Below are 14,627 nucleotides of genomic sequence, written 5' to 3'. Positions count from 1 at the left end.
CTTAGAATGACAGCAAGCAGGAAAACAAAGTCAGGGGAAACTTTGGGGGGGAAAGTTCCCTTTTCTCTTGGCTCAGGTTTTGGCCCATACAAATTTTGTTGAAATGAAATTGTCACTGGTGAAAATATTGGACTTCTTGGTACATAAACGGCAGTCATAGAGCATGGAAGCGGGCAATTTAAAACAGATACATTAGCTTATCAATGCATAAAATCATGTTTGAATTGAAAGTCATTTTCATGTTAGTGTCAAAGCTGATTTTCTTGGCAAATACAGATAGACGATTTTTAATACGGGATAGGGAACAATCACCTTTTAGACCACGTGTCAATCCATCCATCTATCGTCATTCCATCTGCCGTTTCAGTCAGCTAACCCTTAGGTTTGCATGCAGGACAACTTGAGTGTGTTTCTGCGCGGATGTGAGGAACTAGGACTGAAGGGCTCTCAACTGTTCGACCCCGGAGACCTTCAAGACACGTCAACACGGCCTGCTACCAAGTAAGTCTTACTGTCGTCCTTGTTTCTAATAAATATTCATTATTGATGGCTTCATCATCTGTCTGCCTGCCAGTGCGTTTTTGAATGTCACCTCAAATAAGAATAAGTCAATGCGAATCACTGGAAAATTGTGCAGAACAATGAAAATATCAGTCACAAGCCATGTTTCGCCCGGCACGTGCTATTCGCTTAGCTGTGAGTTCTCTGGCGTTGCCTGGTGACAAAAGCCTGTGTTTGTAGTTATAAATGTTGCTGTCCTCATACTCGCTAACAAGGTGTCATTCCGTAAAGACATCCTGACACAAGAGTGTGATGTTGTCTGACTTGTTCTATCAAGACGAGAAATTCTTTGGTCAACAAGTCAGTCGTTCCGATGCTGGTGCATTAACAAAAGAAACACTGAGGGTATATTCAGTCTTGAAGCTATTTTTTTTGGACCTGTTCTCACATTTTTTGAATTCTAGACCATAGAAGTTAAGAAGACCTTTGTACTCATCTCTTACGTGTTTTCAAACAATGACACCTCATTTGCCAAAATGTAATCTTAATAATCTTGTTAGGAATCTTAATGTGGAATGTGCAGGAATTGCTCATTGCAGGAGTTATAAGACATTTGTTTTAAATGTGGTAATTATATTTTATTTCCACATCTGTTTTTAAACAGCTTTAATTTATTTGTATACATTGAAGGAGTTACTGTTTTATCATTTCTGGAAAACATTATCCCGCCTCTTTGATTGTTTAAAGGCAAAATGAATGTAATCGGTGCATAAGTCGAGATAAATTGTAGGGAGTGACGATAAAGTTCATTGCTGCTGATAAGTCCCATTCCTGCTGCCCCTGTTTTCAAAAACTCACCTACTCTTCTCAATTATCCTGAAAAATGACACTTTATTCTTCAAACATTTTTGAAATATGCCAAGCACATGCTCTTTTGCTATACTTGCAGATCACTTATTTGAATTTTCTATTGCATTAGTAAGCAGATCATTGAAATGTAATAACATCCCAGGGAAAGACGAGTGACCGTGTTACGCTATCTCGGCCCACAAGTTGCGTGGGAAATCTTAAATCGCTGAACAGGCCGTTTCTTTGTCAGTGATTGTCAATTCATGTGGGCGGCTGCCGCTTTGGATTCTTCTTATGCCAAATATAATTTATTACATATGAAGTCACCCTTTCATTCTCTTCCTCTCTGTGTGCTTGTGATTCTCCACAGACGAAGCGATTGCACCCGAAAGCTCAAAAATGTAAGTGGCCTCTTTTCAGTGTAAAAGCAATGTTAAAAGTGATGGTTAAAAAAAAAAAAAAAAAACTGGCAATAATACTGCAAGGAAAAAAACAGTGTTATCACTGTCTTGACATTAAAAGCACGACTCAAGGGTTAACGGAAGGTAAAGCCATTTTTTGCCATCCCACCCCTTTCGCTTTTGTCAATACTAAGTGGGGTTGGCTTCCTCCTCCTAAAGACGTGTTTAGCACAGAGCGCCTGCACAAACACGACAAGACCGAGACATTGTTCCCACCTTGAAAAGGAGGCAGGGATGCTGCTGCTGAAAGCTATAGGACGCGAGCTGACTTATTGGTACTCGTTTGTGCAATGATTTAGAACAGAACATAGAACAATGCAAGACGCAAATCTTTGAGAGGGCAAAAATAGCCTAAAAAAACATGCGTGCAATTACACAAAACTCTCCACATCAACTATCCCCCATGTCAATAGAGAACTACGGTGTGATGACTTCGACAAGAGAGCTAAGCATGGCTTAATCTTCTTATTTCAGTCACGTAACCTTCAACACGGAACACAAAGCTACCTTGTCATACAAAGCGGATTCAAAGTTCAGTTCATCTTTGTTGTATTTTTATCCATTTATGGGAGGGTTGGCAGCGAATGAACAATCTTTGGTTCGCTGCAAAAAAAATAATACACCCCCCAATTTAAATGGATTGGACATCTACTACTAATACACACATTTTACCTCACTGCAGAGGAATTATTTGACCCTAAACGATTAGACATCTTTCATCATCTTGGAAAGTGTCATATCAAGACCAAGCTAGTATCGGTGCAGCACATTTTTTTACAAGTACAACTCAAAGCAGGTGCACACACACATATACGCTCCTAACTGCTGTATTGCAGTTTTGCTTTCAATGCATCTGCATCAACAAACAAGCAGTGTGAGCTGCCGTCTTACACGCACACACAACTATGCTGGTGTTGGAATTTTGCCAGCAGCAGCGTGGGTTCTGCGGCTGACACAACATACTGCTCAAGTGTGCGTCAGTGTTACTTTGACGAGCAGAAAGATAAACAAGCAGAGTGACAGCGAGCGCAGTACGCCATACCGGACTTGTTTTAACTGTATTTTCAGCGTGCTTCTCGTGTTCATCTTATACTCTCACCAGATGCAATGCACAATACACAGCATATTGAAACCCCTAAAGTCAAACACCCACATGAACACTTATCGCCCGGCTTCAATTATTCACTGTTTTTACCCCCCATTTAGACTCAATCCATATCCTCTGTGTAATACTGTATAGTCACTAGACTTATTTAAATGGAATTCAATCAGCTTTTGTGTTTTCAGGTGCTGATTACCATCTACTGGCTGGGTCGGGCTGCCAATAGCTGCATCTCTTACAACGGGCCCACTTTGGACCTGAGGGAGTTTGAGGACCTCCTGTCACAGATGCGAAAGGTTTTTATCTTCATTTGACTTATCTGTTCGCAGAGAAATTGGGCTGATGGTTAGCACTTTATTATAAGCTAAACACCAGTCATTTCTGAGCAAATGTATTTTTATGACCTCAAGCTTTGTCCTCAATCGCTATTGTAAAACGCACCTGTCGTAAGCAGCGGTAGAGGACGAGAAAGTGAATATTGGCACGTTTGCTGGAGATGGGATAAAATCTTCATAGTAGGCTGATTTAACTAACCCCTGGGATATTTTAATATGTGATTGTTGTATTAACCCCATCAGGGAAAATGGTAACTCCAGTGGACATCTGTTCAAATGTTATCGTTAGTTTAAAAATTTTAATGGGAACCAAAGAGCTAAAAATGTAGGCTTAGTTTAGGTTGTTGAATCAGGTTGAGTGACAGCTCACTACATAAAACTAACAAGACCTCCCCATCAAACTTCATCAATGATGTTAGACGTGCCTTGGTCCTGGTTTATGCAATAAAATCTTGCCACAAATCTGTGGTTACCTAATAAAAAGCATGCAGGAGAAACCCCCACCCCACCCTCGATTTTGCTGGACAGGAAAGCCCTTTCCCCACCTTCCATTAGCAGCTCAAAACATTTTTTAAACACCGACAAGACGAAAGGGAGGAGCCGACAAGGTTTTAGAATGTGAGTTTGAAGATTAAATTGGAGACGTTGTGCACATTTTAAACGACGTGGGAAGAGTGGGACCTTTATGACTTGACTAGACATTTCTGAGAAACGATGCTTGACCAGGTAACATTTCATTTTCTGTGAATAATTCTATCCCCTTTTTTAGCATTTTTTTTTGTTTCCATTTCAACTGGAAGGGATGAGCGTCAATTTTCTCTGGCCTCCATCTTTTTTAGGAGTCGGAAGAGGCAGAGAGCCCCCAACGCAGCATCCGGGACAGCGGCTACGTCGATTGCTGGGACTCGGAGCGCAGCGATTCGCTTTCCCCGCCCCGGCATTTTCGCGAGGATTCTTTCGACAGCCTGGACTCGTTCGGCTCGCGTTCGCAACAGACGCCGTCGCCGGACGTCCTGGTGCCCCGCAGCAGCAGTGATGGTAGGAATCTTTGATATTTCTGTATGTAGTAAAGCAGCAGATGCCCCATTAACTATGGGCACCAAGCAGCCAATCGCAGAGCACCAAATGTTGTTCATTTAAAGAATGTATTAAAACAAACACTCATTTGAGAGATTTCCAAATATATTTAAAATGCGGAATACAGTCTAACTCTAAAGCAAAATTATAGCCCTCTAAATTGCCTTATTCATTCATTATCCCAGTAGCAAGTATTATTTGCACTGTAAGTATTGATTACATTTTTTTACATTAATGTGGATAGTGACTGATCGGGCGTATCCACGATGACCCATTTTTTTCCTCTCTCATCTGACATTTGCATCCAAGTTCTGGCACAATTGGCCTGTGTAAAGTATCCTCAGCCTGATGACATTCAAGAGCACCCATAGAAAATTCTAATTCATTCTGAGGAAGAGTTCTATCTTCAGTCTGGTCACTTGATACACCATATATGAATGAGATGCTTTGTGATTAAAATGCCTTTCTTTGGTAAGAATAAATCCAGTGATGTCATGTTACTTTTTGAAAATATTGCCCTTAAGTCACAGACTCGCTCAAGTGAGGCATTTATTTTTTTTCCTCCGTGTAGTACGCTACTTAGTGGCTGATTTATGATTGTTTCGTTACATTTTTATTGACGTGGTCTTCTCTGGTACTGGCTAGATTCTGCTCTATGGTCTGAGATTCCATCAGTACATGTGGTGAACATTTAGGGGAGGAATTTCTGGACTCTTTGAGTCATGCAGGTATCCAATGCCTGGTATTTGTGCACATTCAGGAATGAACACACACCACAGGAATGGTAAACACCACATCCTCACCATGCCTCTCCGTGTTTATGCTGAGGGTTATTATGTAACATTAAAAGGGAAAACCCCTGCTGCCAATCCAGGTGGACCCTGGTTTCTTTCCACCTTGTAAAAAATTGGTTGCAGGCCGGGGCGTTGAGATTGTAATCATAATCTTTGTTTGGGAGTCTAGAAGGTGCATGCAGGAATGTGATTCATCTCACTTGCAAACAGATGCACTGATTATTTTATATGCCTATTAAACCAAGCTGTTTTATTAGTATGCGGTAGCTTTTGAGGAGCTTGACATTTATTAGGTTTAAAACAGTAAAATTAGGTTTTAACGGGCTTGTTACTGTCTTTTATTACATATAATTGATATTGATGAGTAGCTGATAAAAAGGATCTCAGTACTTGCTTGTATATTTTCACACTGAGGAGACACAGTGGAGACGCAACTATTTTGTAAACAAACTATTGTCTTTTTTTCTCTTTTGTGTCTGCTTCAAAGGAATAGACAGGACCTAGTTTAGATTCTTTTATGATCTGTTAGTGTGTGTTAGTCTCATATCATCATGAAATTGGTAAACTGCACCGTGTCCATCTCCATCTCCCCCCAACAGGCCGCGGCAGTGACTCCGAGTCGGATGGCCCGCTGCACCGCAGAGCCCCGGACATCCACAAGGACGACATGTTGGCCCGCCGCACCTCGGTGAGCGAGCCCCGCACCGCCATGCCCTTCAACCAGTACCTGCCCAACAAGTGCAATCAGAGCGGCTACGTGCCGACACCGCTGCGCAAGAAGTGCAGCGACACGGAAAACGACGAGCGCAAAAGCTGGAGTACGGCCACCTCGCCGGTAGGAGGAGAAAAACCTTTGAGGTGAGTGCATATCGCAGCCTGGTTCAGAATGTCATGGTACTAAAGTTCCATGGGTGGCCAAACTGGTCCTCGAGGGCAGGTTTTTGTTCCAACAAACAGTTTAACCAATGAGGTTTCTGCTGAAACAAGAAGCACCTGACCACAATCCACTGATTGCACTTCTAAGATACCAGATTGGTGGAAAGGTTTCCTCTTATAGGTTGGAATGAAAACCCCTTTCTGGAATAATTTGGCCACACCACTAAACCCTTAATAGGGCACTCAATGGTTTTTATTGATGACACAATGCATTGTTTTACTTTTTTTATTGTCAAAAATCCCCCCCAAAATATTCAAGGTTTGTCTGTTTTTTGACCCAAAAAAGTTATTCAGGGTTATTCAATGAGAGATTCTTTCTTTGGATTTGGGGCTGACAGCACAAATAGGGAGAGAGAAGATTATTTTGGCCTTCATCGGCAATCGAGTCAAAAGGAGACTGAAAAGTATCACACGTCACTCACTTGTATACCAAAGGCTTGTGGATCAAAAAAGTGATGTATGGTGACACCAGGCAATCATGAGATTGTTCTTTTAATTACCAAATATAGTCACTTTCCCTACCAAGGGTTGAAAAAAAAGGAGTTTCCACTCCTAGTCAAAGTTTATTGCAAAAGTAAACATAAAAGAGAACTGAAAGTTTAACTCGGCAAGCGATGCAAAACTCCATAGATGGGCTAATGAAAAGCCTGGGTGTTATAACCCTTTAAGTAACAGACTTTAAAACACAAATGGTTGCAGTTGAGTAAATAAACGCCCTTTTTCATGAAATGCGTTTTTTCCACCCCATGACTGGTGACTGCTTCTGATTAGCACTCTTATTGAAATTGCGAGGGCTTCCATGTGCCATCCCTCGTTTCCCCCGAGCCTGTCTGTAGAACAGATGGTACGGATTGTCTGTCATCATCATTTCAAGGGAGTGGGAAAGCAATCTGCGGCTGAGATCTGACTTGTATAAACGGGCTCTCGGATTGTTCCTTTGAAATGAGCTGCTGTGTGCATTCTTAGCGGCCGGCTGCAGAGTGTGTGTACGTTAGTGCTGCCAAAATGTAATACTTGTCATGCGGTTGTATCACATCAAGCAAATCCCAATCCCAGGCCTGCGTGGGTAGTCCTCTCTGCTTATTAGAAATGAAAGTGATGTAGCTGAGAGAAAAAAAGGAGATAAAAGTGCAAAAATCTTACATAACAGCAGTTTATAAACACTTATGAGCGGAAATCTTTTTTCCCCCTCTGATTTAAGACTTTCATACACGAATTATGATTTTTAATTTAATCCATTCCGGGCACTTATTTAACTCACTAGCTGCCATCAACTAGACCATTTCATGTCTGCGCTCGATGTCCAATTCATTTTCACTGCAAAGGAGCGAATGTACAAATGTTGGTCTCTGCTCGATGAAGCTTATTTTTGCCTGTAAATCCGCTAAAAAGCTTGCAAAGCAGAAAGGAGGCAGGTGTGGGAGCAAGGGTCCAGCGGGTGGGATCAGGCTGAGTGAAGGAAACGGAGCTCATTTCCTTGCATCCTGAGGGGAGGGTGCTGTGTTACTGGGAAGACTGGCTGGAAATGCTCATCTTTCAGTGCCATTGACTGCGCTAGAAGCCTAATTTGTTATGATTGGGTAAGGCAAACAAACAAAGTTCCATGTTAATTGCAGCCATTTTAGTAGTAGGCAAATATAGATACATACAGCCTGCATTGCCCTCATAAGGTTTTAAATTTTTTGCGGCTCCAGATGGGGTTTTTTTTCGTTTAATATGGCTCTTTCAACAATTTGGGTTGCCGTCCACTGCCCTAACCCAAACCATTATTTCAATTCTCCACCATCTACCCTGTTGACATAAATCAAATACCTAATTCAAATGTAACATTTGTGTCTGTTTGTCTGTCTGGTTTGTCTCTCTCATGTGTCCTGCCAGCGTGTCACATGACCCACAGTAAGTCATCCAATTGCCACATAGGAAAATCTGCCAGCCCTTTTTTACCTAATGCATCCGGGACTGCTGCCATAATTGCATTCTTATTGTGGAAAATATTCACATAGGTAAAGTTACAGATTTCCTATTGAACTTTCTGCATTAGAGGATTTCATGATCAAAAAAAAAATCATTTGCAGTAGGAAAGTTGCAAAATATGTTCAACATGAATTTAATTGAAGACACTACAAAGACAAGATTTAATACCTTATTGTTCCATACCATCTTCATTGGAAATGGGCTTGTGATATTTTCAACTTGGTCACATGACTTCATTCCCTGATAATCATAAACATCATGTGGGCTGCCCTGAAGTAATAGCAAATGCGCATATTTTATAGTGCATTTAATATTCGCTGTCCTTTTGTCCTGTGCAGAAGTGTGAGCCTGATAGACATGCGCAGCCAGGAGAATGCGGGCGCCATTTTGCCACCACATAGTCACGTGCGGCACGAGATAATGCACAATCAGTACAACCAGTTGAAAGAAGAGGACAGCCACTGGCAAGATGTAAGTAAGCAAACTGCCTTGACCGACCGATACATTGTTAGTATACATTTATGTAATGAGTGTCTGAAACATCGACAATCTGTTTTTTATTTTTATAATATTGTATCCCATTGGTCGACCTCTGTTTTGTTGTACAGTACATTATCACCCAAAAAGTTGACCAGCTAGAGGCTGAACTTCACTCCATTAATTTCCTTACATAAATCTGCCTTTATAACGCTAGTAACCGTGGCCATTTGCATCTTTTAGGACTTGGCCCGGTGGAAAAATCGCCGGCGCAGCATCTCCCAGGACCTCATCAAGAAGGAGGAAGAGAGGAAGCTGATGGAGCAGCTGATGACTGGAGGCCCCTGCATCTCAGTTAGGAGAAGAAGCATCAAGACATACAGAGAGATCGTGGAGGACAAGTAGGTCTCACGTCCAAAGTCTTTTTTGTTGTTGTCGTTGTTGCTAAAAAGCATCTATTTTCCTCTTTTAATGACAGAGAACGTCGCGAGGAGGAACTGCGAACAGCTTACCGGAGCGCCAAATCTCCCGAGGAGGCGTCCTCCATCCTTCAGTGTTACGCCCAGCGCTTCTCCATCAGCGAGACGGTTATGGAGCGTCTGGAACTGCCTAAGGTTCTGGACCGCAGCGTCTCCGCCGACCCCTTTTTGGCGGGCTTCCCCGCTCCCCCCTCGCCTCTGCCAACCGAAACCGAGGAGACCATGAAGTATCTGAGGCAACAGTCGGCCCCAGCCCCCAGATTCACATCCACGCTGGAAGCGCACATCGATGAGTGGCCTGGCGGCCCGCCGCCCCACCGGCCGCAGATCCGCTCGCGCTCGTCCGAGCCGCCGTCCAATCGGGCGTTGTCGCCCAAACCGCTGCCTTTGATGACGCCCAAGCCTTACTTTCAGTCCTGGCCCGCCACACCGGACCCTTGGCCGAGCAAGGTTAGTTGGCTACAAAAGTGCCATTTTAGCGTGTTATTTTTGCTTGAATCGGGGAAAAATATATTTATGTTCCATTTTGGAATGAAAATGTTCAAAACTCACATTTGCATTCACCATTGGAGTCAAAATTCATGTCATGTGTAAATGTATACTACTAAACTACCAAGGTTTTAGAACCATGTACTGTAAGGTACCATGATTTACAAATTTAGTATGTTCAATTACCATCAATTTTTTTTTTGCTGTTAATTCATTGGCTGAGGTTGACAGAAAAAAAAATGCAAATTTTATATTTGCAAAACAAAGCTCCCCCACAACAAGACATGCAAGATAAGAATGAAGGGCAACGATGCTCACTATTTGGGTAAATGTAGCCGAGTGCATCTGTGGAATGTCTTGTCAGGCATCCCAGTCTCACTTTGAATGGAGCCTTGTGTTCCCTATTGACTTAAGAAGTTGTCGGAGTAGGGCCCTCTCAATGTGGAGTGGGCTCCCCGGTGGACAAAGAGGGCCCACACAGGCTGCTTAGAGACCCATGAGAAGTTGGAGGTATATAGGGGGTCCGGATCGGGAGGTGGAAAGTACGCAGTGAGAAGTTCGCCATGAGCCTCACACATATATTACTAGCCTCTCTTTGTCTCTGAGGCCCACTTGCTGCTAAGGTCTGCATGCATAAGCTAATAGCACACTGGAAGGCGGTGCTGAGCATAAATGAAAGTTGTAATTCTCAATACCTCCCCCAAGGTATCATTTGGTACTGTTTCGTATTATTCCAAAGTGTCAGAGCTCTTAAAAATGGCACCATTAAAGTCCAATCTAGACTAGCTTGGCAACAAAATTTCAAAAGAAGAAAAAAAACTCATGCCACCTGTGTCGCTTTCTAATTGCATCATGTCAAATGATAAAAATGTGTCCTAGGCCAATGATTCGTCACGTGTCAACGGCAATGCAGGAGGCGACGACAACTCTCCCGCCCCGTCTGAGAGTCAAGACAGCGATTGTTCGCCTGTTTTTTTACCGTCCTCGCCCAAAAGCAGCCCCCAAACCACAGACCATATTGTGAACACCTTTACCAAAAGAGCAAGTCCGGTGTTCTCCAACCCCGAGGAAGCGTCAAGCGATGTCCAAGACAAAGAAGTCGTTCGGTGTTCAACGCCACCCAGCAGGCCCACTTCACTGCCAGTGGTAAATTAATTGCATATTCTGTGAATTTGATCAAAAACACTCCCTGAATATTACGTTTTGTGACTTTATAATCCCTCTGTTTCATCATTTGCCCTCACTTCATGCTTCCTTTGGTGAACAAATCAGTGATTTTGTAATATCTACAGTGATTTTAGCATATTTGAATGATTTATGACACTACAAGCTATGGAAAATGACTTTTTTTTGTTGAACCAGGAATTACACTCGCCTGAGGAAAGCTGCTGTAGGAAGAGTGGAAGGCAATCACTATTGGCGCCAGTGGAAAAAATGAGCGAACCAGCAACACAAGACCAGGCATATGCAGGTCAGATTCATGCAGCTCTGCTACCCCCACCTGGATGCTTGTGTATCTTTCATATTGCAGGCTTGGTGCGTTGTTTTTCCACAATTTTCCTTCAAAAAATTTATACCTAAGGGTGACACAACCCATTATTAGTTTGAAGGGGAAATAAATACCCATTTCATAGAGGGTTATATGGGTGTGGATTCTCACTTGTACACATCATAATTCTCATACAATGTCTTTGCAGAAACCAAACAAGAGACTGAACTGTCATGTCCATCATCTGGAACCTTAGTGGTGAGTCAATAACTCCTAATGCCATTGACAGTGACAGACACCCACTCTGTTAAAATGGATTGCTCATATATAACACACTGTCTTGCTCTCCTTTAAATAATCCTGTGAAATGTGTAGATGAGCATACAGAGTCACGTAGAGGAGGACCAGAAGATAGAAGTTCCTTGTGTGGGATGTCAGCCGCCAACACCAGAAGGTGACACGACACACGTATTTTACTCAAAATACTATTAATGGCCTTCTCCTTTTGAATACTTTAAATATATTTTTGCACAGCTTTGAACAGCAGTAGCTGCTCTCCACAAACAAGCAGCAACCTAAATTTACGCTGGGAGTTCTTTGCAGGTAAAAGTCCCCCTTCTGGCTTTTTGTGGTAGAATTAGTATTTTATTAAATACATCTGTTACAATTCCCAATTATAGTGCACCTCTGTTTTTGTTGGAGGGTAAATTCCATTTATAATTTTCCTTCTGGAAACTATTACTTTGATTTCTGTTTGATTTGGTTACCATTTTTGGATACTGATTCTGACACCGGAATCCCACTGCTTAACTCATTGTGTGCCATTTTTTTTCCTTTAATCAATGGCTGCCGTTGACAGTACTAGGTGGTAGCTAGCAGCCATCTTGGGTATGCAACCAGCAGTAAATATTATAATTACATTGGCGCATTATTTCTTAGTACATACTAATTCTGGCGAGGTCATTTTAGTGCCTTGTTGGTCCCAAAACTAATATCGATTCAACACTAGTTCCAGTCAGGTTCCCCTCACTATAACCTGAACTACTAACTCTTGTGTTTTGAAAATGAATTGAAAAGCATTTACATTGATTTGCATTCACCTCCTGCAGATAATGGAGCCAAGGATCACATTAGCAACGTGAGTACAGTCAACATATTTTTATATATTTTTATATATTGTTCGTAGCATCGTTAGTACAGTCAACATATTCATTTTTTTTATATATATTGTTTAGAGACCACTTGTCCGGATTTTCATCTGGCTCAACGTTTCAGAGTTTATGATTTGTTTAAATACAAATAATGCCAAGGCGCAATTTTGCGGGGTCGCAATACATTGGAAGCTTCCTCACACCTGTGCTCACCTCTGTCCCTTTCTGTCTTCTCTCTCCTTCAGTAGGAGTGGATTGGCTAGCATTGGAGTAGTGCTGTTGTGGTAGATCAACTATCTCAGTCTTCTTCTCCCTCCTCTTTTTTCCCCTGTACGTGTGTGTGTGTGTTTCCTGTTGTCTGAGGGTGTCCGGCGTGCGCATGACTATGTCTGTGCTGTGGGTTTTGTGGGTGCACGTGTTCGATGTTGGTGGGCGGGCGTCCAATTAGGTGTCTGTGCCGGTGTCGCCTCAGGCCAGACGGGCCGACCGCTGGTCCTGGGACCCGGACCAGGAACGAAAGCGTCAGGAAAGGTGGCAGCAAGAGCAGGAGCGCCTGCTGCAGGTAGTACAAGAATAGTTGGGGAGACAAAGCATGGCGCATGAGGTTCCTTCCTTGCACTGGCAGGAACCTTGTTTTTATTTGCGAAAGGGACTGTCAAAAACCATTTCACATTTGCATACATATAGTTTTATAGTACTTCCTCATTTCCGACACGTTATTCTGGTTATTTTGTTATAGTTGAGGATTATTATTATTCATTTCTGGTGTTTGCCCATCGTTGCTCTTAATAAGTAAACCCTGAGCTGACCTTCATTGCTCTTTTTTTTAAATGTTCGCAGCCTTCTATAGCGGTGCTTTTAACTTGTCTTAAACATCCACCTGCGTTCCGCTGCCACCATCTGCAGGGCAACCTTGCACAGTACAAGCTCTCATAGCTTGTGCTACTGCCTAAATGTTCCCTTGACTCTCTTCTGCTACACACTTGGAAAGGCTTCTTCTGCCAAAGACGATGAGTGAATGTGTGATGTCATTCTGTGCTATTTTTCCCCTCCCTCTGTGTATCCTGCTTTGTGATTCCATCAGTGTCATTATAAACCTAACATTGGGCAACATGTTCTAAGTAAAATGTCCATTATTTTCAGGCCCAAAAGCAGTTTTTTTCAACTTAAATGCCGAATCTAAACGAATTTCAGTTGTTTCAATGTATCTCGTCAATAGCGTTTCCCCCAGAAAACGGGCAAACCTGGTGATAGAGAAGCCCGCTGCCAGCCCACAATGTCTTTGGGAAAGACTACATATCGCAGCGCTTCAGCTTGTTAATTCTTAACGTCATTTCAGTGCTGTATCGGCAAATTAGATCCGTTTTTTGGGGATTCCGTTACCCAAAATTGTATTTAGAGCAGCCAACATACTCAAAATGACATAAATTGTGTTGACCAGTGTAATAATGCTCACTTTTGGATGTTTAGACACATTTCCGATATATCTTAAATCATGTAGAAACAGTGCTAGCCTGTCATACAAACATCTTACATTTGCCACCCACAGTTTGTTCTTCTTATCTTTGCATGTTCAGCTTCTGCCTGCTGTTCTTTTTCTCCTCTTTTTCATCATATTTCACCTCGACAAGCTCATATTTGTACACACTAATCTTTTTTAAAACACATTTGACATCCATCAAATTATTTTGGCTTCTTCTGTGTCTATGCACATGTGATGTGTTTCTATGGTAACATAGGAGAAGTACCAGCGCGAGCAGGAGAAACTCAAGGAAGAGTGGGAGAAGGCCCAGAAGGAGGTGGCCCAGGAGGAAAGGCGGTACCTTGAGGAGGTGGGAGCAATAATTCAATACTCCCCTGTGATATGGTATGTATTGAATTTGGGTTTATCTCGTGGTAGGAACGTCTAATCCTGCAAGAAACAGTCACACCTCTTACGCCACTATCATCTGCCTCGCCTGCTTCCCACAGCCAGGACACCATTGTGCGCTCGCTCGCCGACTGGGAGCGCAAGCAGGAGCGGCTAGAAAAGCTTACGGTAAAAAAACAACAACCCTTCGTACATTGTCTTTGTCAGTGATTTGTATGCGAGTTTGCAAATATTTTTACTGCAAACACATCAAGTTAGTTGTTGTATTATTACACCTTTGCAACTGAAAGTTGTTGTGAAACGACATGCCTCGCAATCTTATACCAATTTTGTAGCCTCAAATGAAATGATTTTTTGACTGAAGTACTTGCCTCCTGATTGGCCAACGCAGAAGGAAGGTACAAAGAGAGTGGGGTGTCGACTCCGAGAAAACAACAAGAATAGTGACATCAGTACCGTCGATGACAGCGTCCGAACGGCAAAAAGGTTTGTTCACAATTGGTGAAAATCGCAGGTTATGTTCAGCATTTGCTTTTTCACTGCCAAATGTATGCCTTAGAAAAAAAGAAAAAAATAGAGGACATGAGATCTCGCTACAGAGCTTCCTCATTTCCTATGAACAAAATTTAATTTTACACCCTTC

General features: G+C 42.4%; 1 protein-coding gene across 1 annotated transcript in view; it reads left to right on the top strand.

Moving 5' to 3' along the window:
• The window catches only part of LOC144082636 (LIM and calponin homology domains-containing protein 1-like), a 29,909-nt gene that overhangs the window by 12,015 nt on the left and 3,267 nt on the right, over positions 1-14,627 (top strand). The window contains exons 4-24 of the mRNA XM_077609911.1: positions 395-501; positions 1,721-1,751; positions 3,099-3,209; positions 4,088-4,286; positions 5,719-5,977; positions 7,934-7,951; positions 8,368-8,500; positions 8,750-8,907; positions 8,985-9,435; positions 10,354-10,623; positions 10,837-10,945; positions 11,172-11,221; positions 11,339-11,417; positions 11,498-11,566; positions 12,073-12,101; positions 12,199-12,398; positions 12,478-12,487; positions 12,563-12,676; positions 13,854-13,946; positions 14,015-14,152; positions 14,349-14,470. Of these exons, the coding sequence (XP_077466037.1) occupies positions 395-501; positions 1,721-1,751; positions 3,099-3,209; positions 4,088-4,286; positions 5,719-5,977; positions 7,934-7,951; positions 8,368-8,500; positions 8,750-8,907; positions 8,985-9,435; positions 10,354-10,623; positions 10,837-10,945; positions 11,172-11,221; positions 11,339-11,417; positions 11,498-11,566; positions 12,073-12,101; positions 12,199-12,398; positions 12,478-12,487; positions 12,563-12,676; positions 13,854-13,946; positions 14,015-14,152; positions 14,349-14,470 (2,750 nt within the window). The remainder of the gene's footprint in view (positions 1-394; positions 502-1,720; positions 1,752-3,098; positions 3,210-4,087; positions 4,287-5,718; positions 5,978-7,933; positions 7,952-8,367; positions 8,501-8,749; positions 8,908-8,984; positions 9,436-10,353; positions 10,624-10,836; positions 10,946-11,171; positions 11,222-11,338; positions 11,418-11,497; positions 11,567-12,072; positions 12,102-12,198; positions 12,399-12,477; positions 12,488-12,562; positions 12,677-13,853; positions 13,947-14,014; positions 14,153-14,348; positions 14,471-14,627) is intronic.

This window comes from Stigmatopora argus, chromosome 9, assembly GCF_051989625.1.
Source record: "Stigmatopora argus isolate UIUO_Sarg chromosome 9, RoL_Sarg_1.0, whole genome shotgun sequence".
NCBI lineage: Eukaryota > Metazoa > Chordata > Actinopteri > Syngnathiformes > Syngnathidae > Stigmatopora > Stigmatopora argus.
This window is presented reverse-complemented; position numbering and strand designations above follow the sequence as displayed.